Source organism: Taudactylus pleione, unplaced genomic scaffold, assembly GCF_031769625.1.
Source record: "Taudactylus pleione unplaced genomic scaffold, aTauple2 ptg000326l, whole genome shotgun sequence".
Lineage (NCBI taxonomy): Eukaryota > Metazoa > Chordata > Amphibia > Anura > Myobatrachidae > Taudactylus > Taudactylus pleione.
This window is the reverse complement of record NW_028284727.1, coordinates 8,363,717-8,386,278: the sequence shown is the minus strand read 5'-3', so window position 1 is coordinate 8,386,278 and position 22,562 is coordinate 8,363,717. Positions and strand designations below refer to the sequence as shown.

Sequence of the window (22,562 nt, the reverse complement as noted above, 5' to 3'; positions counted from 1 at the left end):
GCCTACTAATAGGTCGAACATGATGTGCTGACCCTCCAGAGCTTGCCACACTCTAGCAGTTTGTACTTCCATCACTTGTTGGTGGTCATTAGCATTGACAAAGAGGAGGTTGTTAAGTTTAGTCCTTCCCCTCAGTGATTGGTTAAAAGGGGGATTATTTTTTAAGCAATCCTTGCTGAAGCCAATGTCAATGGATATTCACTCTAAAATGTCATAGGTGAATAAAATGGCATTTCATCCAAATGCCAATGAAGTGAGTGATCACATTTCTTAGACAAGGGGTTTCATTGGATGTCACAGTCCATTATATTAAATTAGAAGATGTGGGGGCCTATTAAATACACACACCAAAAATATATATTTGTATTCACACCTGACAGGTCCCACTTCATTACTGTGACAGGAGCATAAGATAATAATCTTTCTTCAGAGAATACAATAGGTCATTTCATGTTGACAGGAATCCTTTTTCAACCTCCTGAAACCATTCTTTACAATAGTATTTCTTTATACATAGACAGAAACATAATGTCAGTTTCCTCTCATTTCACACTATTTATTTAATCATTCTCTTTTTCTTTTTGTTCCATTTACCAAAGTAGTACATTCAACCTTAAGAGTATTTCTACAAGTTTCAACAATTGGCAATGACTTGGCCTGGAAAGTTGAAACGTGTACACCTGTTCACTCAATTATTCTTATTATATTCCAGTGTAGCTAGGAGATAATAGTTGCTTCTATCTCAGCAAAGGTATAAATCATTCTAAAGAGGACAAGTGGAGCTGTTACCCATAGCAACCAATCAGAATCTAAGTAATATAAGAATATACTAGGTAATTGACTGATTGATATGTGCAACACTTCCACTTGTCCTCTTTAAAAGGTTTGATAGATCTCCCCCATAATGTCTTATATCTAACCTAGGTATGTGGAGGGTCTGTCAGGCTGTTGATAACCTCAATGAACCCCACCTAAACTGTTTCAGGACTAAATTTAGTTGAGTTGTTCACTTTGTATTAATTTACTCTCTCTTCTGGATGCCCAGATATTAATCCATCCACACTGAGCAGTGTTCCACTGAACTAGAAGACCATACTTGAGAACTTTAACTCAGGGTCATGTGTGAACTTTGGGCCTGATTCACCATGGATCGCTATTGCGAACACAGCTGCGATTACGCACGCGGTTGTGCTGAAAAAATATGCTAATATTTGCAACTGCTCACCTGGCATAGAGATGCCCACTACCACTTTCTCAAATCCGTAAGACCCCACAATCCTACGTATATATTGGTAACATCGAGTAACAACGGACCCTCACGCAGAATTACAGCAGCTCTAACCTGACTCAGAAATTGCAACTCTCATCACATGCAGTAAGTACTCAAGCTGTGAATGCCATCGTAGGGGCTAATTTATGCACCCCAGGAAACGACGTCCAAACTGAGAGACACACCTGTGTTTCTCTGACCACTCCCCTGTCACCACCCCCAAATGCTGATGTCCCATCACGCAGTCTGCAATGGCTTTCTGTCTGTGTGCATGATCACAGAGGTATCACAATCCTGACATGCGCACACACTCACTGCGGTGCATACTCGGCTGATCTGCATATGCTATTGCAATTGCGATCAATGATGAATCAGGCCCTTTCTTCTTATATTTTTTAGCATTCATTTTAGCCTTCAAATAATGAAAGCATACTCTATATCATGACCAGGAAACCTTGCATGGCTATTTATTGGGAAACTTATCAAAGAAATGAAGACACAGGAAGCAACACCTTTAGTCAATAGACCACAATCATAATTATTTCTGGCTAGGCGCAGAGAAGAGGCAAGGCTAATATAGAGACATAAAATGACTCACCTATATCATTTAAATGTTTTGGTTTTTGTAAAAGCATCTCTCATACAAAATACATATTACAGTTAGTGATAAACATAATTTTACCTAAACATTTCACCAAAAAGTTAAAGGGTAATTCCAGTACTGCAAATGCAAAAAATGCATCTAAATATGTTATAAACTGCAGTACAAATGGCATGCCTATGTCTCTATGTAAACTTCAAACAATATTCTATTTAACTCCATGCATGTTAACAAACTTTGTCTTGTGAATAAAATATCGAAATGTAAATGTCAGTAAATGTGATTGAAGAGGAAATGAAGACATTCAGTGAGGGGATAAAAGGAGGCCTGGATAGTCATTTAGCCATTCTATTGCTGGCTGTTAGACTGTACCATACAGAAAACCATTCATTTAAAAAGTAAGTCATCTGAATTCTCTAGAGCATTTGGAACTAATTTGTTCTATTTGGTCTGTTCTATAATGTGTTAATTGTTACATAAGTAATGAATATTTATTATTATTAGTATGCATGTATTTTCACTTGTATGTGTTGAACTATTTCAATGATTATCTTTATGAGATGTCCTATTCATTGATGGTGTGCGTGCACTATTTTCAGAATAGGTCCCTACCATTAGGTGTTTTTAAGCTGGAAGTTTTATCTTATTATCCACTATTGGGATGTACTCATTTAGTCATGTTACTGATGTCTAGAATGGTATTTTTGAATATAATTTATGTCAACAAGTTACTTTATTATATATAAGATAAACTCATTTCTTATTTTCTGTTGAAGTACAACCCCTGATAAAGTCTGATAGGACGGAACTCGCGTGTCCTCAATACGGCTTGGCCACCTCTGTCAAGAGCTCACACCCTTCTTGTAGGATTGAACATAGGGTGACAGATCCAACTAAGTGTGAACACACTTTCAAGAAAATAGTGTGTAAACAGCTATCTACATATTTCATTAAAACATTTTTAATAAATATGCAAAGTATTTTAAATATGAGGGTATTTTTACAGGAATTACCTACGTCACAGAACTGACTCCATTTATAAAAGAGTAATCCAATAATTTGGAAACTCCACCACCATCAAACTCTGGAAAATTTGCGCTGATCAAAAAAAAATGGAATTCAGTAGGATAAGTCTTATGGACTAGCATTGTTACCATTGAGGATTTTTCGGTCAGGATTGACAGTATATTCTGTTTTTCGGAGCGCCCTCTTGGTTCTATTTCAATTTGTTTGTATCTTTGCTAAAACCTTACTGGTGAGTGTCTTCAAGAGGAGCTGCCTAAAAAATAATGCACTTAGTTTTACCAAGCTTTTATTGTATTCTAATTTTATCACAGTCACTTGTAAAAGTGCAGAGAAGGGATATTTGTTGTTTGAGATATATATGTATATATATATATATATTTTGCAAATGGTGCGGCACTCACGGACAGGAACAATGTCAATGATCAGTGGAAATGTCAATAACGTTTCAGTTGCTTTATCCAACTGTCTTCAGAAAGTACTTTCTGAAGACAGTTGGATAAAGCAACTGAAACGTTATTGACGTGTCCACTGATCATTGACATTGTTCCTGTCCGTGAGTGCCGCACCATTTGCAAAATACCTAGTTGTTCTGTGGGGGCACCGGGCGAAGTTAACAATTTTTTGAGCGGAGTGCCGGTCCATTGTGATAATATATATATATATATATATATATATATATATATATATAGTCATCAACTCTTTGTTTTTTTTATTACGAGATGATTGAAATGATTCATTGGTGTATTATCACCATCTTTCATGCTTAAGATATTATCTTCATTAGCTATCATTTATCACTCAGCTGCTATCCTTTGTAATCTCTTCTAAGTGAAAAATAAAACTCATTCTTGATAACAGATCATTTGGTAAATGTCATTACTGATATTAATTGTACAATTTGATGTATGATCAAACATGAATATAATTGAATATACCAGTAATCAGTGTTCCATTACCATGTTTAAAATTAATTGGTGAATGCTTTATTTTGCTGTATTGTTACATGTAAAACCTGTTAAATATTTTTCTTTTATTAAAATTACTTTGGTTCAATACTTATAGTGGAATATTGTTCTGTTTAGTTTGCACGTATTGTAAATACTATACAATTTCCTAATTTTAAGGTGCATTTGGCTAGAGTCAAACTACTTTAGTTGTATTATCAATCTTCATGTGAGATGGGATAGAACAACCTGCAGTCGATCAGTTCATAAGAATGTTCACAGTAGCACAAAGTATTTCAGGAGATGAGTGTGCTTTCACGGGAGGCAGCAACCTGTCCACCCATATGATAAAAGTGAGATGGATCAAGCCTTGGAAAGTGATAAAGTGGAGTACTTGCCCAAAGCAAACATCTGCATGTGTAATTTACTGTACAATACTGTGCTAGATAAGTACCAGAAGCTGATTGGTTGCTTTTTGAAACTTCTCCTCTTTATATCTCCCCAGGGTCAGAGTTGTATGTTGAGGAATGCAAGGTAGTGAATTATCTATCAGAGTACCAGCAATAAATAGTGATGTTGTGAGGCCCTTATACAACAAATGAAAGAAAAATGTGGTATCTGTACAAAACTAAATTTCTACATCTATATATATCCATTACTATGTATGTTGATTCCTGTTATTTTGGGCATGATATCCTTAAAACTGCACGGTAATGGCAGAGTTTGGGAACTTCTGGGTTATTTATTTCTCATTACTTTGCTAGCTTATGACAACTTAAGTGACTGTTTAAAATATTGGTAGGGTGCAGTTTTTTATACACTATAAAACTGAACAAGTAACATTAAATGACATTGAATGGAAATAAGAAAATATCCAACCTATTTTTGTCACTGGAGGTTCTGCATGTCCTAAATTGGAATAGAAGAAGACTCAGTGAGACATCCTGCTGGACATTACTACATTGTGGACAGGTACATATTGGATGCATATTGTTTTTAGCAGAATATGTTTCACATGAATCCCACAGGTGCATACAGTTGCTTCTTACCTATAGTATTAAGCTTTGCATGCATTACACAAAGCACTGTTAATAAATAACCACTTTTTTTATTAAAAACATATCAGATACAGTAGCTTTCATGACTGGTAAACAATGTGCTACATATGGCCCACTTATTAGGATTGTAGCATGCAATGTTAGTTCACACCTGCATATGAGTTATTGCAGCCATTTATACAAACAGAGTTCACAATGTATCAAATGTTATTGTATGTTATCGCAATCATTTGATATGTAAACAAAGACACCCCTCCCCCCAAAAAAAATAAAATTGCATGCAGCAAATCATATGCAATTGTGTCTCAAATGGACATTTTTGTTGTTTTTAGTCTTAATTTATATGTATTAGTACAATTTACTGTATTATCTCTCACTCCCCTTAGAGTTACAATAGAAATTACATGACAAAATGATGGAGCTGGTCAGTGTCCAAATGGGGAATATAGGGCCCACTAATAAAATTAATTACAAGGAACTGCATACAGAAGGAGAACAACAGCTGTATAGGTAATACAAGGTTACAAATTCCCAAAGTTACATAGTGTTGTGATCGCTACTTTAAAAAAGTAACACTGAGATAGTACAGTGACGGCAGTTTTTACAGAATTTTGATAATTTTATTTTTATATAATGACTGGCTTATTGGATGATATTTCAAGTTTCAAATTGGTGATTAGGATATAACTAAATGTAATGTCTGACAGTGTCCTCATAAAGACTTTATTGTGTATTTTGTATGTATTTGTTATTTGTCTAGATAAAAGAGTGTTGTCTCTGAAATGTCGCCATCATCCCAGACTGTGTCTGCACATTATTTATTCTGAAGGTCTCCGAGTGCCGTCTGCCTTCTTGTTATTGTATATATCTCATCATATAGAAATGATCATGATCCCACATAGATAGCATGGTCTGTTAGCACCGCCATCTTATGGCCTATTTCATTGCATAGAGTTCTGGGACACTGTTGTCGTGCTGACAGTACACTTTTGGCCCACACTATGGCATGTCTGGTGGATATCACTGTTATGTAGTTTCTTTATTGTGATATAGCAGATATTGAATTATTTTTTATATCTGCAGTTTATACATGCTCTTTCTCCCCCTGCATACATCATTTACATTATAATATAGGTATGTCTGCCGCTTGATGATATTGGGTAATACCCTTCTGTGATTAATGCCGCTACGCAGTACATATGGTTAGATCTTTTATCTACACTACTGTTCCTCACTGAATTGCTTTGATTCATTGTGATGGCTATTATGGTTAATCAGTTGTGTTTGTTTTTATTGAGAAGCATATTTCACATTCATCACATTTCATCATCCATGGAAGCCTCTATTTGGTATGTCACCATGGTGATTATGTATGCATAGCAGACCATGCTCCCTGGAGATGACTGGTTCGTGGGTGCCGGGTCGCCCCAGTGACATCATTGGATCTCCGCCAGGAGCCATGGTAGTAATGGATGAGCACATGGGTGGACACATAAGGGGCTAAATGTAATCAAATGTGAGGCGGCGCCGCTGCAGGAATACATGTGAGTATTCCCGTTTTTTTTAAAACAGCAAGCATGTTAAAGGCAAAGCCAGCTTGGGGTATTCAATAACCTATTTACTTTGCTTCAAATATGTTTAGTTTTATTATTATAATTTCTTACTTAATTTTTTTTTTTTTCCTTTTTTTCCTTTTTTCTTTTTTTCTTTTCCTTTTCTATTTATGGATGTATATTATTTATTGCTTACATTATTATTGTTTCTGTTTACTCTTATCTAGTCTACAGTCTTGGGTGTTTAAACTATTGTACTTTTGCTTCTCCAGCTCCAATTGTGGGGGTGCCAGGATGCTGTGGACAGCTGTTGCGACAGGGCGCGCCTGCGCAGTGGTGATCTTGGGACTGCTTTCCGGCTATGAAGTGCAAGCCAGTGGGTAGCCTAGGCAACAGCAATGTCATCCTCCTGATGTCCGCGCCCTGGGTTACTGCTGACAGAGATGGAGGCTGCACGCTATGTCTATTCTGTAAGGAGGGGGTAAGGTAGGTTCACTTTTGTATGTCCTGACGAAAGGCTGAGAGCCTTGAAATGTTGACACTGCATTAAATGCTTTGATTATATTGATTTTCATTAGCTGGTTCCTGAGTGCCATCTATTTTGTGGATATATGTTGTTATACTGGATGGGCACTATGGGCAGTTGCTTATATTTTTAGTGAGTGGCGGCTGCTTGTGGAGTGCTTATTACAGAATATATATAAATATACAGTACTGTGCAAAAGTTTTAGGCAGGTGTGAAAAATATGCTGCAAAGTACGAATGCTTTAAAACAAAGACGTGTTAATTGATAAAAAATAAACTATTAACAACATACAAAGTGAATGAACAGAAGAGAAATCTAAATCAAATCAATATTTGGTGTGACCACACTTTGCCTTCAAAATAGCATCAATTCTTCTAGGTATACTTGCACACAGTTCTTGATGGAACTTGGCAGGGAGGTTGTTCCACACATCTTGGAGAAATAACCACAGATCTTCTGTGGATGTAGACTTGCTCATATCCTTCTGTCTCTTCATGTAATACCAGACAGACTCGATGATGTTGAGATCAGGGCTCTGTGGGGGCCATATCATCACTTCCAGGACCCTTTGTATTTCTTTACACTGAAGATAGTTCTTAATGACATTGGCTGTATGTTTCTGTGGTTGTTTTGCTGCAGAATAAATTTGGAACCAATCAATAAATTTGGAACCACCTCCCTGATGGTATTGCATGATGGATAAGGACCTGCCTGTATTTCTCAGCATTGAGGACACCATTAATCCTGACCAAATCCCCAACTCCATTTGCAGAAATGCAGCCCCAAATTTGCAAGGAACCTCCACCATGCTTCACTGTTGCCAGCAGACACTCATTATTGTACCACTCTCCAGCCCTTTGGCTCAGAACTGGCAGAAACCAGTGGGAACCAGGCACACCCATCTACTGTTCGGAGAAGTCTGGCCAGAAGTGGTCTTCAAAAGCCATACCTTTATCATGGAAATAAGTACAAGTGACTCAATTATGCATGAAAACATAGGAATTGGGGTACAGAAAAATGGCACCAGGTTCTCTGGACTGGTGAGTCAAAATTAGAAATATTTTGCTGTAATAGGAGACAGTTAGTTTGCGAAGGGCTCAGAGAGATACAATAATGAGTGTCTGCAGGCAACAGTAAAACATGGCAGAGGTTTCTTGCAAGTTTGGGGCAGCATTTCAGCAAAATGAGTTAGGGATTTGGTCAGGATTAATGGTGTCCTCAATTATGAGAAATACAGGCAGGTCCTTATCCATCATGCAATACCATCAGGGAGGCGTCTGATTGGCTCCACATTTATTCTACAGCAGAACAACAGCCTCAAACATACAGTACAGCCAATGACATTAAGAACTATCTTCACTGTTAAGAAGAACAAGGAGTCTGGAAGTGATGATATGGACCCCACAAAGCCCTGATCTCAACATCATCGAGTCTGTCTGGGATTACATGAAGAGAGAGAAGGATTTGAGCAAGCCTACATCCACAGAAGATCTGTGGTTATTTATCCGAGATGTTGGAACAACCTCCCTGCTAAGTTCCTTCAAAAATTGTGTGCAAATGTACCTAGAAGAATTGATGCGGTTTATAGGCAAAGGGTTGTCATACCAAATATTGATTTGATTTAGATTTCTCTTCTGTTTATTCACTTTGCATTTTGTTAATTCATAAAAATAAACTATTAACACTTCTATTTTTAAAGCATTCTCACTTTGCATTTTTTCCATACCTGACTAAAACTTTTGCACAGTACTGTATATTATATATATATATATATATATACAATATATATATATATATATATATATGTTCTAGCTTACAGCTAATTTAAGTATCCTTTCTAGCCTACCACACTTGCTACAGAAGAAGTGTGTAGTGTGTATAAGCCTGACAATACTAGAATTTGGCTAGATACAATGGACTTATCTTACACTTTCAGATATGTCCCAGGTGGATTAATATGGAACATTTGAAATATTTACAGTAAACCAGGTTATATACTGGTAGGTTAATTGGGTCGTAACAAAATTAACCCTAGTGTGTAAGTGTGTGTGCATGTGATAGGGAATTTAGATTGTAAGCTCCACTGGGGCAGGGATGGATGTGAATGGACAAATATTCCCTGTAAAAGCACTGCGGAATATGTGTGCGCTATATAATAACTGGTAATAATTATGGTATACATTATTATTGTCTATGGGTCTGATTCAGCAGCTGACACAAATGCAATGACAACTGCAATCGCTACCAGATCAAAGCACAGTGGACATAAAGACATTCTCATAACCGTCCAATGTTGCATTTCTGCATAAACATCGGTGCCATTGATGCACATCAAGCAGTTACGCAGCATGTACAGCAAGTCTGACCAGCCACAAGCTCTACAGCTCTCCTCACACGCAAAAAGGTCTCCTGCTGTGAATGCAAATCACTATGGCTAATTTATGCATGCCCATGAAACGGCTTTGAAATGGTCAGACATGCCTGCATTTACTTAACCACCTCCCCGTTACCCAGGCTTGCATACCCTCCCGATTTGGCCGGGAGCCTCCAGAATATCGGGTGCCGCTCCCGGCCCCCCAGAAAGGCAGGCAAGCCTCCGAACCTCCTGACCACTCCCCCAGTAAACTAGAAACCAGAAGGAGGGAGCTGAATGTCGGCAAGTATGCCGTTACCACCCCCAAACACTGACCACATGACACTCACCTTGGAAAAGGATCCTCTGTGCGTACATAATTGCAATGCAATCGCAACGCATGTGCAGTGCGACTTACACGCATGTGCAATGGCAAATAATAGCTGGATCTGCATAAACATTGGTACTGCATCCACTGCTAAATCAAGCGCTTTGTTTTAATTGTTGTATACCAGTATTTGGTTGTTTATACACTACAGTGATTATTGACTCCTGTTTTAATTATTGTCATATTTAATAAATACCAATTTTAGACTATTGCCTAATTTAATTAATATCATTACATATACTAAAATTTGGTTTGCAATAGGAGAATTATATACAGTATATATTGTATCTTCTCAATCAGGCAAAGGAGTGTCCCTGTACTCCACAACTGCATCCAATCACTACCCGATATACTTGTCAGCACAGTCCACCTTTGGTTTTTTATACTGTTTATCCCGAGCATGACACTGCTAATGGCCAACATAAGTACCTATCAGACAGAGTAATCAGTCAGGCTAGGTCTGAGCTGTGCAAAATAAACAGATGAAGGCAGGTTCAGAAGCAGGCAAAGGTTGAAGACAAACATCAATGGCTCAGCAGTTAAAGGATAGCACAGATTTACAGAGGAGTCAGGGCAGGAATATAAAACCTATAACGTTCCTAAATGATTCCTGGCCTACTCTTTTATGGATGCCATGCTCATAGACTCTCATTAAGGGGTATATTTACTAAATTGAGAGTTTTTAGAAATATAGATGTTGCCCATTGGAACCAATCAGATTCTATCTATTGTCTTCTAGATGGTGCTAATTAAATGTTAAGTTAAATCTTATTGGTTGCTATGGGCAACATCTCCACTTCTAAAAACTCTCACCTTTGTATACTGTATATACTCCTATGTGTCCATTTAAGTACATACCGAGTAGGTAAGCACATTTCATATTATCAACTATTAAGCCCTCCTATAAGTTATCCATTGCAATTGATCTTCTGTCCCCACTAACGCAAATGATTTAGTTGCACATTCAATTACTTTGACAAGTTTACCTGCAGTGAAATGCTCACTATAAAATCTAATCTCTGAAGACAGTAAATGATTACCACAGACACTCTCTGGTTTAAGATAAAAGATTCCCAGATGCATATACCTAATGCTTTACCACATGAATTGATGTATAAGTCAACGCTCAGTCACCAATTTCTAAATTATACTGAAAAGTCCAGAAAATCTATGCAGATTGTCCATTATATGAAACTATTTATTCAGATTATTTCCAACTAGCAGATATTTCTGCTATTGCATTTAATCAGATGAACCACTAACATAATCAGCCATACGGTATAAACAATGATAAGCATACAAAGATTTTTCAAAAATAGTTTCCTTTTAATTAGAGATATGCTAATGCTAGTAAACTGGAAGAGCATACAAACATGCTGTTTGATACAGCACAACAGTTCATTATGGCTACTATGCACACATCCTTCTGTCATACAATACATCTGCAATTCAAAGAATTTCCAAGATTTATATTTTAAAATGAATTTGTACCATAGAATACAAAACTGTTTATATGGTATATACCAAACCTTAATTGAGGTGTGAGCAACTTTAGTCAAATGAAACCTCTTGAAAAGCTACAAAGATAGTAGAAAGAAAATATAGCTACTAAACGACAATTGAAGGTCATTTAATGAAAATAAAAAAAATGTTTTATAGAAAACAACAATGCCTTTAATTATTACAGTGATATTGTTTTGTTGTAGTTTGGAAATAAAATGTATGCCCAGGCACATTTCACTGTTAATTACCGCCTTAACGGAGGTATGTGCAGTAGAGGAGCAAAATATACTGTATAGGCAGAGCTGCTGTGTGATTTTCTGGCAGGGCTTGGTGGGAGTCCCTCACTCCACCGTATACACTGTAGGTGGAACCACAGGATAGTACAGCTGCGGTAATCACCTGACGTGCTTCCCTGTGGCTCCACCCATAATGTCGACACCACGGGGGAACACGCGCCAGAGGTCACATCCTCCTAGTTTGCTCGGCAGTACTGCAGCTACAGTAGGTGAGCTACCAAAATCGAGACTGCGAGCCACCAGTAGCTTGCGAGCTACGGGTTAGAGACCCCTGGTATACACTATCAGAGGAATTATAGTCCAGAAAAAAAAACAGCCTTCCAACTTTCTCAAACTAAGTGCCATGGGAGGAGTAGCACGGGTTCATGGTTTGGGACCAAATCAAATTATTTCTGGTCAAATAGCGACCCACCCCAGCTTTGCATGGGAGCAAATTTTAAGTTATGATGATGATCTTTTTTTATCCTTATACAGTCTTTTTTTAAAGGTCTTATAAGGTCTTATAAGATTACCTTGTAGAGGCCAACACGAAAAGATTTAGTTTTGATGAGACACTCAAAAAAGCCACAAAAAATTATCCATGAGCAAAACAGTCTCCACTTAGGTCAACTTCAGCCAAGTTAAGTGTCTGTTCATATGCTTTATTTATTGTCACGCCAAAGCAGACTCGTTTGACATTAAATAATCATTTTTCACATAAGAGAAATAGGAACAGTAATAAAAGGGAAAAACTAAAATGTTGTATTCATATAAAAACAGGGCTTACATCAATTTTTCTGGAGAAATCGGATAATCAATATTAATCTATACGTGTAAGCCAAGAAAGCACTCAGACGTCCATTTTTTCATTGACTTCCTTCACTAAAATCGTGACTGCTTGGCTCCCTTTTGTCATACATTAATGTTTTATACGCCTAAACCTTCCTCGACAAATACTCTATGGAATAGTGAAAACTGCGTCAAAATCTGTCCAGTGATTCTTCAGCTTAGTCCAAACAAACAGTCAGTTGCCTACCAGGGATTGTTTTTTCATTGACTTGCTTTACTAAAATCATCACTGCTCAGTTCCTTTGTGTCACACATTAAGGCTTCATGCATCTAAATCTTCCTTGACAAATGCTCTATAGAATAGTGAAAACGACATCAAAATCCATCCAGTGGTTCTCAAGATTAGACCAAAAATCAGAGAGATGCCTACCAGGGACTTTATTTTATACTATGTATAGATAGATTTGATAGGCAAAACCAGTGCTGGTGGCTGCCAATTAAAAAATATATGGACAAACAGAAGCGCAAAGCTGTCCAACACTATACAAATGATCCAAGGATGACAGGTAAGCACAATTTACTTAATGTAATAATTTTTGCTGAATTCCGCAAAAAGAAACCTTTGGCCTAGGGCGTCGAGATTCAAGAAAGTTTGGGTACCACTGCTCTAAATTACCCATTAACTGCTTACAAAATTTTAGTTAAGATGGTACCTATCCCATTAAGTTTGTAATTATATTTTAAGAGCCTCAGTAAATGGTTTGGCTAGGGTCTAAATGATGTTACACTGTGGTCTGAGCCAGCCTCTCCATCCAAGTCATTTTAAAAACTCTACTTATTTTTTCCTACTATTATAACTATAAATTATTTAAATGACATCAAATTTTTATTTCTTTAATTTGAAAAACAAAGTGCAGTTCTATGCCTCATGATAGGAAACTTGACCTAATTTGTCCTCTTCATTACTAATTTACAATATTCTGTTTCTTATTCTGCCCTCACGGTTTATACTGTATCAGTGCTCCAATTTTTACGAAAGGGAATTGAGCTCTTTGCCTTTTGTTTTTTATCCACGTTCTGCCATTATATAACACATGTTGCCAAATACATTATTACAAACATGATCTGAATATTCAACATACATTTTTAAAAAGTGCATGCTTTCCCTTACATTATATATCCCATAACTTAGTTGTGATTTTGCGTATATCAATGCATAGGATATGCATGCTCAGTATCATGAAATTGAAGCAGAAACCGAACTATGAACAAAGTATTCATAGTTATGTGGAATTACAGTACATGCATGAAAAAATAACACAACAGATGATAGTATCAAAATTATATGTGAAAAATTAACTGCTGTAGTTTATATACAAATACCTTTGCGGTCATCGTCAAAGGAAATTAAGTTCGACACAGTAGAAAATATGGAATATATCCAATCAGTGGTCTCATCCACAGCTTCATGTATGATTTTCACCGGGTTATTCCTAAGCTTTTCAAGTGAACCTCCTGAGCGCATGTTGGAAAATGAAAAAGAAATTGTAAAAAATCCTGATATACATCATGTACATTATTTGATTACATTTATCTGTATTATTTTGTTATGGTCAATCATTCAAGTTATAGGGAAGTGTTTATGGCTCTTAGGTGTAGATATTCATTTGAAACACTGTAAATAGAGCCATACTCTATAAACATAACTGAACTGTACTGTACCTCTATCCTTGCCTGGCACTGCTTTAAATACTCAGTGTAAAATTAGAAATCCCAAATTGATTTGGGATAACTTTTGACAATGATTTTCAGGAGAACAAAGCTTCAGTTCAATTAAACTACTTATTGTAACAGCCATATTTTAAAATACAGATATATTCACCATGTTCTTATAACAATTTTCATGTTGAACTACATAGGAAACTAATGACAATATAGCTTGACATAAATGTAATAGAGTAACTGTACAAAATAAACTGCTGCATCAAAATGCATGGCCCTGTGTGCAAACTTGGGGATGATACAAACTGATCACTATCCAGTTAGTGAGGCTTATTTTGTGAATTATTCTTATTCCACTGCCAAATAGCAGAGTTGAAAACATTATGAACACACAGTTATACTGTAGAGATGGGATGTGGTAACAACAATGGGCATTTTCACATTGACAAAGTTCATTAAGTGTGGGTCCATGTAAATGTGTCTTATTCAGCGCAATTAAGTGTGTATATATATATATATATATAATATATTAGGGATGTGCAGGCTCGGTTCTACTCGGTTCCGTTCGGTTCTTTTTACCGGATCTTATTGGGTTTCAGCTGTCACGAGTTTTGGATAGCCAATAAGATTCGGTAAAAAGAACCGAACGGAACCGAGTAGAACCGAGCCTGCACATCCCTAATATATATATATATATAGTCAGGTCCAGAAATATTGGGACATTGACACAATTTTCATATTTTGGCCTCTATTCACCACCACAATGGCTTTGAAATGAAACAAACAATATGTGCTTTAACTGCAGACTTTCTGATTTAATTTGAGGGTAGTTACATCCAAAATCAGATGAATGGTGTAGGAATTACAACGGTTTCTATATGTGTCTCTCACTTTTTAAGGGGCCAAAAGTAATGGGACAAACTACACAATCCTCAATCTAACTTTCACTTTTTAATACTTTGTTGCAAATCCTTTGTGGGCAATTACAGCCTGAACTCTGGAATGCATAGACATCACCAGACGCTGGGTTTCATCCCCGGTGATGCTCTGCCAGGCCTCTACTGCAAATGTCTTCAGTTCCTGCTTGTTCTTGGAGCATTTTCCCTTCAGTTTTGTCTTCATCAAGTGAAATGCATGCTCAGTCGGATTCAGGTCAGGGGATTGACTTGGCCATTGCATAACATTCCACTTTTTAGCCTTAAAAAACTCTTTGGTTGCTTTTGCAGTATGCTTCGGGTCATTGTCCATCTGCACTGTGAAGCGCCGTCCAATGAGTTCTGAAGCATTTGACTGAATATGAGCATATGATATTGCCCAAAACACTTCAGAATTCATTATGCTGCTTTTGTCAGCAGTCACATCATCAATAAATACAAGGGAACCAGTTCCATTGGCAGCCATAAATGCCCACGCCATGACACTACCACCACCATGCTTCACTGATGAGGAGGTATGTTTTGGATTATGAGCGGTTCCTTTCCTTCTCCATACTCTTCTCTTCCCATCACTGTGGTACAAGTTGATCTTTGTCTCATCTGTCCATAGGATGTTTTTCCAGAATTGTAAAGGCTTTTTTAGATGTTGTTTGGCAAACTCTAATCTGGTCTTTCTGTTTTTGTGGCTCACCAATGGTTTACATCTTGTGGTGAACCCTCTATACTCACTGTTGTGAAGTCTTCTCTTGATTGTTGACTTTGACACATATACATCTACCTCCTGGAGAGTGTTCTTGATTTGGCCAACTGTTGTCAAGGGGTTTTTCTTCACCATGGAAATAATTCTTCTGTCAACCACAACAGTTGTTTTCCGTGGTCTTCCGGGTCTTTTGGTGTTGCTGAACTCTCCGATGCGTTCTTTCTTTTTAAGAATGTTCAAAACAGTTGATTTGGCCACACCTAATGTTATTGCTATCTCTCTGATGGGTTTGTTTTGATTTTTCAGCCTAATGATGTGATAGTGACAGCTCTTTGGATCTCATATTGAGAGTCGACAGCAACTGATTCCAAATGCAAATGTCACACCAAGAATCAAGTCCAGACCTTTTACCTGCTTAATTGATAATGAAATAATGAGGGAATAGCCCACACCTGTCCATGAAATAGCTTTTCAGTTGATAGTCCCATTACTTTTGGCCCCTTAAAAAGTGGGAGGCACATATAGAAACCATTGTAATTCCTACACCGTTCACCTGATTTGGATGTAATTACCCTCAAATTAAATCTGAAAGTCTGCAGTTAAAACACATCTTGTTTGTTTCATTTCAAAGCCATTGTGGTGGTGAATAGAGGCCAAAATATGAAAATTCTGTCAATGTCCCAATATTTATGGACCTGACTCTATATATATATATATATATATATATATACTGTATGAGCACAATTAAGCACAAATTTATAGATTGTAAGCTTGCGAGCAGGGCCTTTCTACCTCTATGTCTGTCTTTTATTACCCAGTTTTGTTCTATTAGTTCTTTCAGTTGTGAAGTACAACGTAATATGTTGCGCTATATAAGAAAATGTTAATACAAAAAATGTTTGTGCTTGCTATAGAGCTGGTTGCAAATACACGCTGTTGATAATGACATGTCATAAACTAGGCACATATACTGCCCATTGCCATCTGGATGCATTTCAAGATGTATACAGCTCTGTGTCTGTGCAGGAATGCGCAATTTTTCCATGCACTTATTCCTTTTCAGTAATTTGCATTCATTTTGTTTCCAACTTCTTTGCATGAGTACCATTATGTTTTGCACTCAGGACTCGGGGTTCTGCTTCCATTATTTTTATATAAGTTTACATGGACTGATTTGAAAACTTGTTGCTAAGTTGTTTGTTTACATCAACTTTATTGAGCACCATTATTCAAAAGGAGACACCTAAATAAGCACATTGAAAGCAGATTGGACAGCAATACCTACATAAGGTGTCACCCAAACACCACTAGACAATGTTAACAGAAGGTAGGTAAATCTCATCCTAGCACTATAACTAGCTAAAAAAGAAAGTCTCTGTGAATATAGCACAAATCCTTACATCGATGATTGTTTCTCACATCTTCTCCATTGACAAAGAAAATCTTTTGTTATATAGCTTAGAAAAAAGAACGACTTAATATAGAGTAGTGCGGTTTATATGTCAAAACGTGTGGGTGATTTTTAGACATCATATACTCCATCTTCTATGACTCCTACTCATTAAAGGCTATATTGTTACTGTCTTACTGAATTAGCCTTGGCAGTTTCCACCAAAGAGAAAGATATACTTATGATATACTGATGATATTCCCATTTAACATCTATATCTGCCTGTATATGTATATGCCTGTTACTTCTCTCCTGCTAGTAAGTGTACAACTATAAGAGGGTTTATATTCTTCACTTACATATTGAAGAATAAAGAGACTTATTAGCATGCTATCACGTGTGGAGGTGGATGTTTTTTCACTGAAGTACAACACTATATTACGTCTTTCTTTTTTCTCTTCTACATACCAAAAGAATTTCTTTGTCGAGGGAGAAAAAGTGAGAAACAATGATCAGTTTTAGGATTTGTACTGTATTCACAGAGACTTTCTTTGGGGCGATTCAAATCAGAGGGAGAGGAATAGTGCCGTGAAGTTGGGACTAGGATCAGATTTCCCTACCTGTTGTTTATTTAGCACCCGTTATAGCATTGTGGAGCTACTGGACGTGGGAAAAAAAGAAGCAAAATACTCTGTGCTGGATAAAATGTAATCACTTTGGCAGCTATGTACAGTATAACCTCTATGGATCTCAAATGACACATTTAAGCATCAGTGTCTGCCTGTGTTTGACAGGGTATGTTGGGTATGTTGGTACTTTTAGTTCTACAGCAGCCGGAGAGACATAATTGCTTAAGCCTATTTTAAAGTGTGCATTCATTATAGACATGAAACAACTGTAATAGGTTTTGTAATGGTAAATGTGTTGATTCTTTTATTGCAATTGCTGCAGGATTTAATGCAGCATATTTTTCTTTTCAAACTGTTTTTTTGTTTAATTGCAGCTTTTAATCCCACTGGAAACTTATAGTACATTTTTGTTCCAAATGAAGGTAGATGACATTGATTATCTAGTCTAATAAGACTGGCAACATCTGAATTTCAATTTTAGTCATAGAGCTATTCAAACTAAACACTGTACAACAATGGAAACATATTTTGATTAATTTTCAAGTATAAATACAATTAATATCTTCCCCTCACATATTTAGTATAATATCCTTAAATGATTTGTATAATAAGAGAAAGTTTTTGAAGTCACAATGATAACATATCAACTTTTTTAGACTTTCCAGACTGTTTACCACCATTTTCTAACTGCAGTGTTGCACAAAGCATGCCAAGAAGTGAACGGTCAGCTTGCATTCCAATCAATGTGAACAATAAACAAGCAGGATGCACATTCTCATTTTGTGAACAAACTGCATTAACTTTATATGTTATTTACAGTAAAACTGACAAACTTCTATCTACACAGGGCAAAAAAACTCAATTAAACAAAAAAAATACAGTACTGTACTAGGATTTGAGAAAAATATACTGAAAAAATGGGCCTATTCATCATCACTTATTTTTCACAAAAGCATGTGAAAATTAACATTTTCACATACTTTTGTAAAAAATAAGTATCAGGGCCCTACATCAAGTTCCGAAAAAGCATTTTTTTCGGAACTTAATGGTGTTACTGAACGCCACTCTGAGATGGCGTTCAGCCTCAGCCTGTGAAGACTTACTTGCCAGCCACAGCAGAGGGAACTATTCAGATCCCTCCCTGCTGTGTCTGCACTGAGAGCTTCGGGGCTCTGCAGACATGTGACCACAATCACCGGCTGAAGAAGACCGAAGATGGAAGAGACAAAAGACAGATGAGAGCGAGCTAGGGGTGCTGGATCGGACCCCCGCGGGGGGGTGGGGTGTGAAGGAGGGCTTGAAATGACACAGTAGGACGCGGGGGCTGGGTGGGGGGCCAGATCAGACACCGGAGGCCACGAGGGGGGAGGAGGTGAGACACAGTGGGGGAATAGAGAGTGAGGGAGGGGGGGAGAGACATGCAGCACTGAGGAAATCCTTATGGATACCTCAGCTGCATGGGGAAAATATCACTTTTCCAAAAAAGCTGACTCCGCAAAAAGAGCAGCTTTTCGGAAATTATGATTTTGTTAGGGAGGAAAACGAGTGGCTCAGAACGAGTCTTTCAACTCACAGTAAATTCAAACCATAATTATCACATGTAATAATTATATTTTGTTGAATAGGCCCCTAAGAGTAAAATGCAAATAGCATCTACTGGAACTACAAAAAGAACAAAATTAAAAAACTTCTACTATTCACAAATTGCAGAGGTTTACAACATGTGTGGGTTTGAGGTTTTATTGCACAAATAATAATAAAAATAATAATAAATCATTAACTTCCTGACATTCTTATAAAAATGTATTGTTAAAAATCACAAGTGCTTGTTTTTCCCATGAATTTTGGGTAATGTTAAACAAAGATAAACACATCTAATTTGGGGAGCATGGTGATATAGTGGTTAGCACTGCTGTTTCACAATACTGTGGGCACGAGTTCAATTCTCAACTGTGGCCTTATCTGTGTGAAGTGTATAATCTCCCTATGTTTCAGTTGGTTTCCTTCATAATCTGGTTTCCTCCCACACTCAAATTACATACTGATAGGTTAATTTGGTTTCAACAAAGTTATGGAATTAAAGGGAGATGTATCAAGCTGTGTAGAATGAGAAGTAGAGAAACTGGCAATAGCAACCAATCAGCTGTGAGTTCACATTTATCAAGTACCTTCTATAAAATCATAGGTACAGTATACTTCATATAAAATTTAAATCACATATATTGCAAAGTTTACAGTGTGAGAAATATATATAATGTGCTTATTCTTTGTTATTCATGTAGGTATTGGACTAGTCTTAATGGGCATATTTATCAATTATAGGGTGTTAGACCCGATAATTTTAATTTCTTATCACCGCTATTCACGGCAATAAGAAATTAAATACTGCCTGAATGTATCAATATACATCCACAGGGACAGGGGCTTTGCAAGGAGCACGTCCCTACAATGTGTTCAAAGTGACATGACCTCATCATTGGTCTCTTCACTCCTCTATCTAGACTCCTGCACATGCTTGGTCTACTGACCCTCTCCCGGTAATTTTTGTGAAATGTAACCCATCGGATACTATAGAGATGGCTTTACTGATTGAGGCTAAACTAAGCTTGATGAATCTGACAGCTTCACAGCCCCCATAGAAATCTGTAGGGGCTGTGACTGCTATTGGAATCGAAGGGACTGCTGATACTTAATATTTGAGGGTATCCCCCGAAAACAGCTGTTTTGGTGTAAATACCACAAATATTATTTGATAAATAGGCCACTAAATAATTAAAATTATACATTTGTTATATGGGCATCCAACTGAGCTGAGTAGTGGATGCAAAATGCAACAGCTTATTAATGTGATTCTCTGGATGGAGTGGAGAAAAAGCAGGTACAAAATTTCTCTGTGATCATAAATTGATTCATTTTGTATTCTTTTCTTTTTACATTGGGTATAAAACTGATATTCAGTTAATAACATGTAAAAGAGTGGCATTTTCTAGAAATGGCATTATTCCTGAATTATACTATATGCAAATACAGTATGTCATTTTGGCTGCTCTAGTAAAATTACAATAGATCTCAGACAGAAACACATATACATTCTTGAGTAAAACCATGCTCAAACAACATGCTAGGAGATTAAGAATGATTCTTGCCTAGAAGGCTTTCAGCATCCTTCAAAGCATTGCCAACAGCAGGCTGGTGATATCCTATTAGGACAAACGGTATGTAAGGAAGGGATAGAAGCAGAACAGCTACAGATGTTTGGCAAATTACGTATACTGTGAACACCTTTAGTTACTGGCACAAATCCCTTGATGAGAAACGCTTAATGAAAGTTAAGAGCTATAAATTACTACCCCATTAAGTTACTGCTTGGTTGTATGAACTACATGTTTCATATATGTTAGTATTACTCTACACTGCTAGGAAAAGTGAGCCGTTTGTTTATGTACTTGTTAATGTTTTCTGAAAGCAGAATAATGATGGTATTTTTCAGCAACTAATATTTACTGACCCAATAAGTAGGTGAATGACTAAAGGGGAAGCCTTAAAACACTGAAAAGCACTGAAAGTGTTCATAAGCTATAGCTTTCAACAACATACAAAATAACTAAGAACAAGGGACATGAAAACAGATAAATTTTTCTCAATGAAAGTGCATCTGTAATGCAATGAGATATATGCAAGAAGCATTTACATATGTGTTTTCTCATTGACTTGAAGATAGAAACTTCCTGTTTTGACACATTATAAAAAAACAGTATAAATGCATCTAACGGCATAACAAACACATATAAAATACATATAAAATGTGTATATATAATGTCTATGTGCATTTTTTATTATTTCAGCATGCAATAAATAAGCCATTGCAAACACCATTGTGTATGTAGCACATGAGCCAACATTGTAGTATCATATATGATAGTTTTCAAATGAATAAAATTACATGTTGCATTTTCCTAAAATTGAGTTACTGTATGCAATCGTTTTTCCCTAATTTCTGTGTAATAGTGACCAGAGATAGATAAATACAGTTATTAATACAACACAGCTACAATGGTTATTGCAAACACTCCACTGTAATCAAATAACTTTGTGTACACATCAACAGATGTTTCCAGCAAATAATAATCACTATGGCCAGGGTGAGCCAGCTGCATAAAGCAGCTGTTGCTGGTGTAGGAAGGGGTTTAAAGTGTTTGGAAGTTGTTATTTGTTAGAAGGAAAAATTCCATGGATACAATATTGTGCTGTACTTGCTTGTTTTATATGTTTGCAAGATGGTCCATGAGATAACCAGTTGCTAAATTCTACTGCTGTTCTTGGACTTTCAAAACTATATGTATGTTTTTCTGTGTCCAAGTATAGTAAAAAAATGCATACTGTGCAAAAATAAGGATACACATCCACTGCTACACGAGCCTCTTTATTAGTGGAGCATGTGGAAGAGGTGAGTATGGGAGGGCGGTTGTTTCTGAATACCATTGCAACTAAGATCTACAGTATGGCGTGTGTGGCAGTGTGTGGCCTGATGGACTGATTTTTTTTCAGAGATGGAGAAGTCGCCAACGCCATCTCTACAATGGTCGATGTTCTACTGAAATATTGGGGGCAGGGCAGGCAGGCAGGCTCCTATATCTACAGGAGATATGTGCACCTTCAGTTACATCCTTCTCAGCATGCCATAACCGGGACTCAAACTCTTAGCCTCATGTACTACAGTCAGACACCTATTGTTACACATAGTTTTATTTTCTCCTGCATATGAAGCCTAGTAAATATTACTGTATGAAGCTAGTTGTGATAATAAGTTTAAAATCATTGAAGCTAAGCAGATTTTTGTAGTGTGTGGCTGCATGTTGGCTGTGTGTGACTGCACACTACATAGATTTGCTGTAGCTCC

The 22,562-nt window shown here is 36.9% G+C and overlaps 1 protein-coding gene across 1 annotated transcript in view; it reads right to left on the bottom strand.

The window, feature by feature from the left end:
- LOC148509478 (uncharacterized) overlaps positions 1-22,562 on the bottom strand; it is a 621,587-nt gene that overhangs the window by 540,942 nt on the left and 58,083 nt on the right. Inside the window, exons 4-6 of the mRNA XM_088443077.1 lie at positions 20,809-20,862; positions 13,670-13,801; positions 4,721-4,750 (exon numbers count right to left, since the gene is read on the bottom strand). Coding sequence (XP_088299203.1) covers positions 4,721-4,750; positions 13,670-13,801; positions 20,809-20,862 — 216 coding nt within the window. The remainder of the gene's footprint in view (positions 1-4,720; positions 4,751-13,669; positions 13,802-20,808; positions 20,863-22,562) is intronic.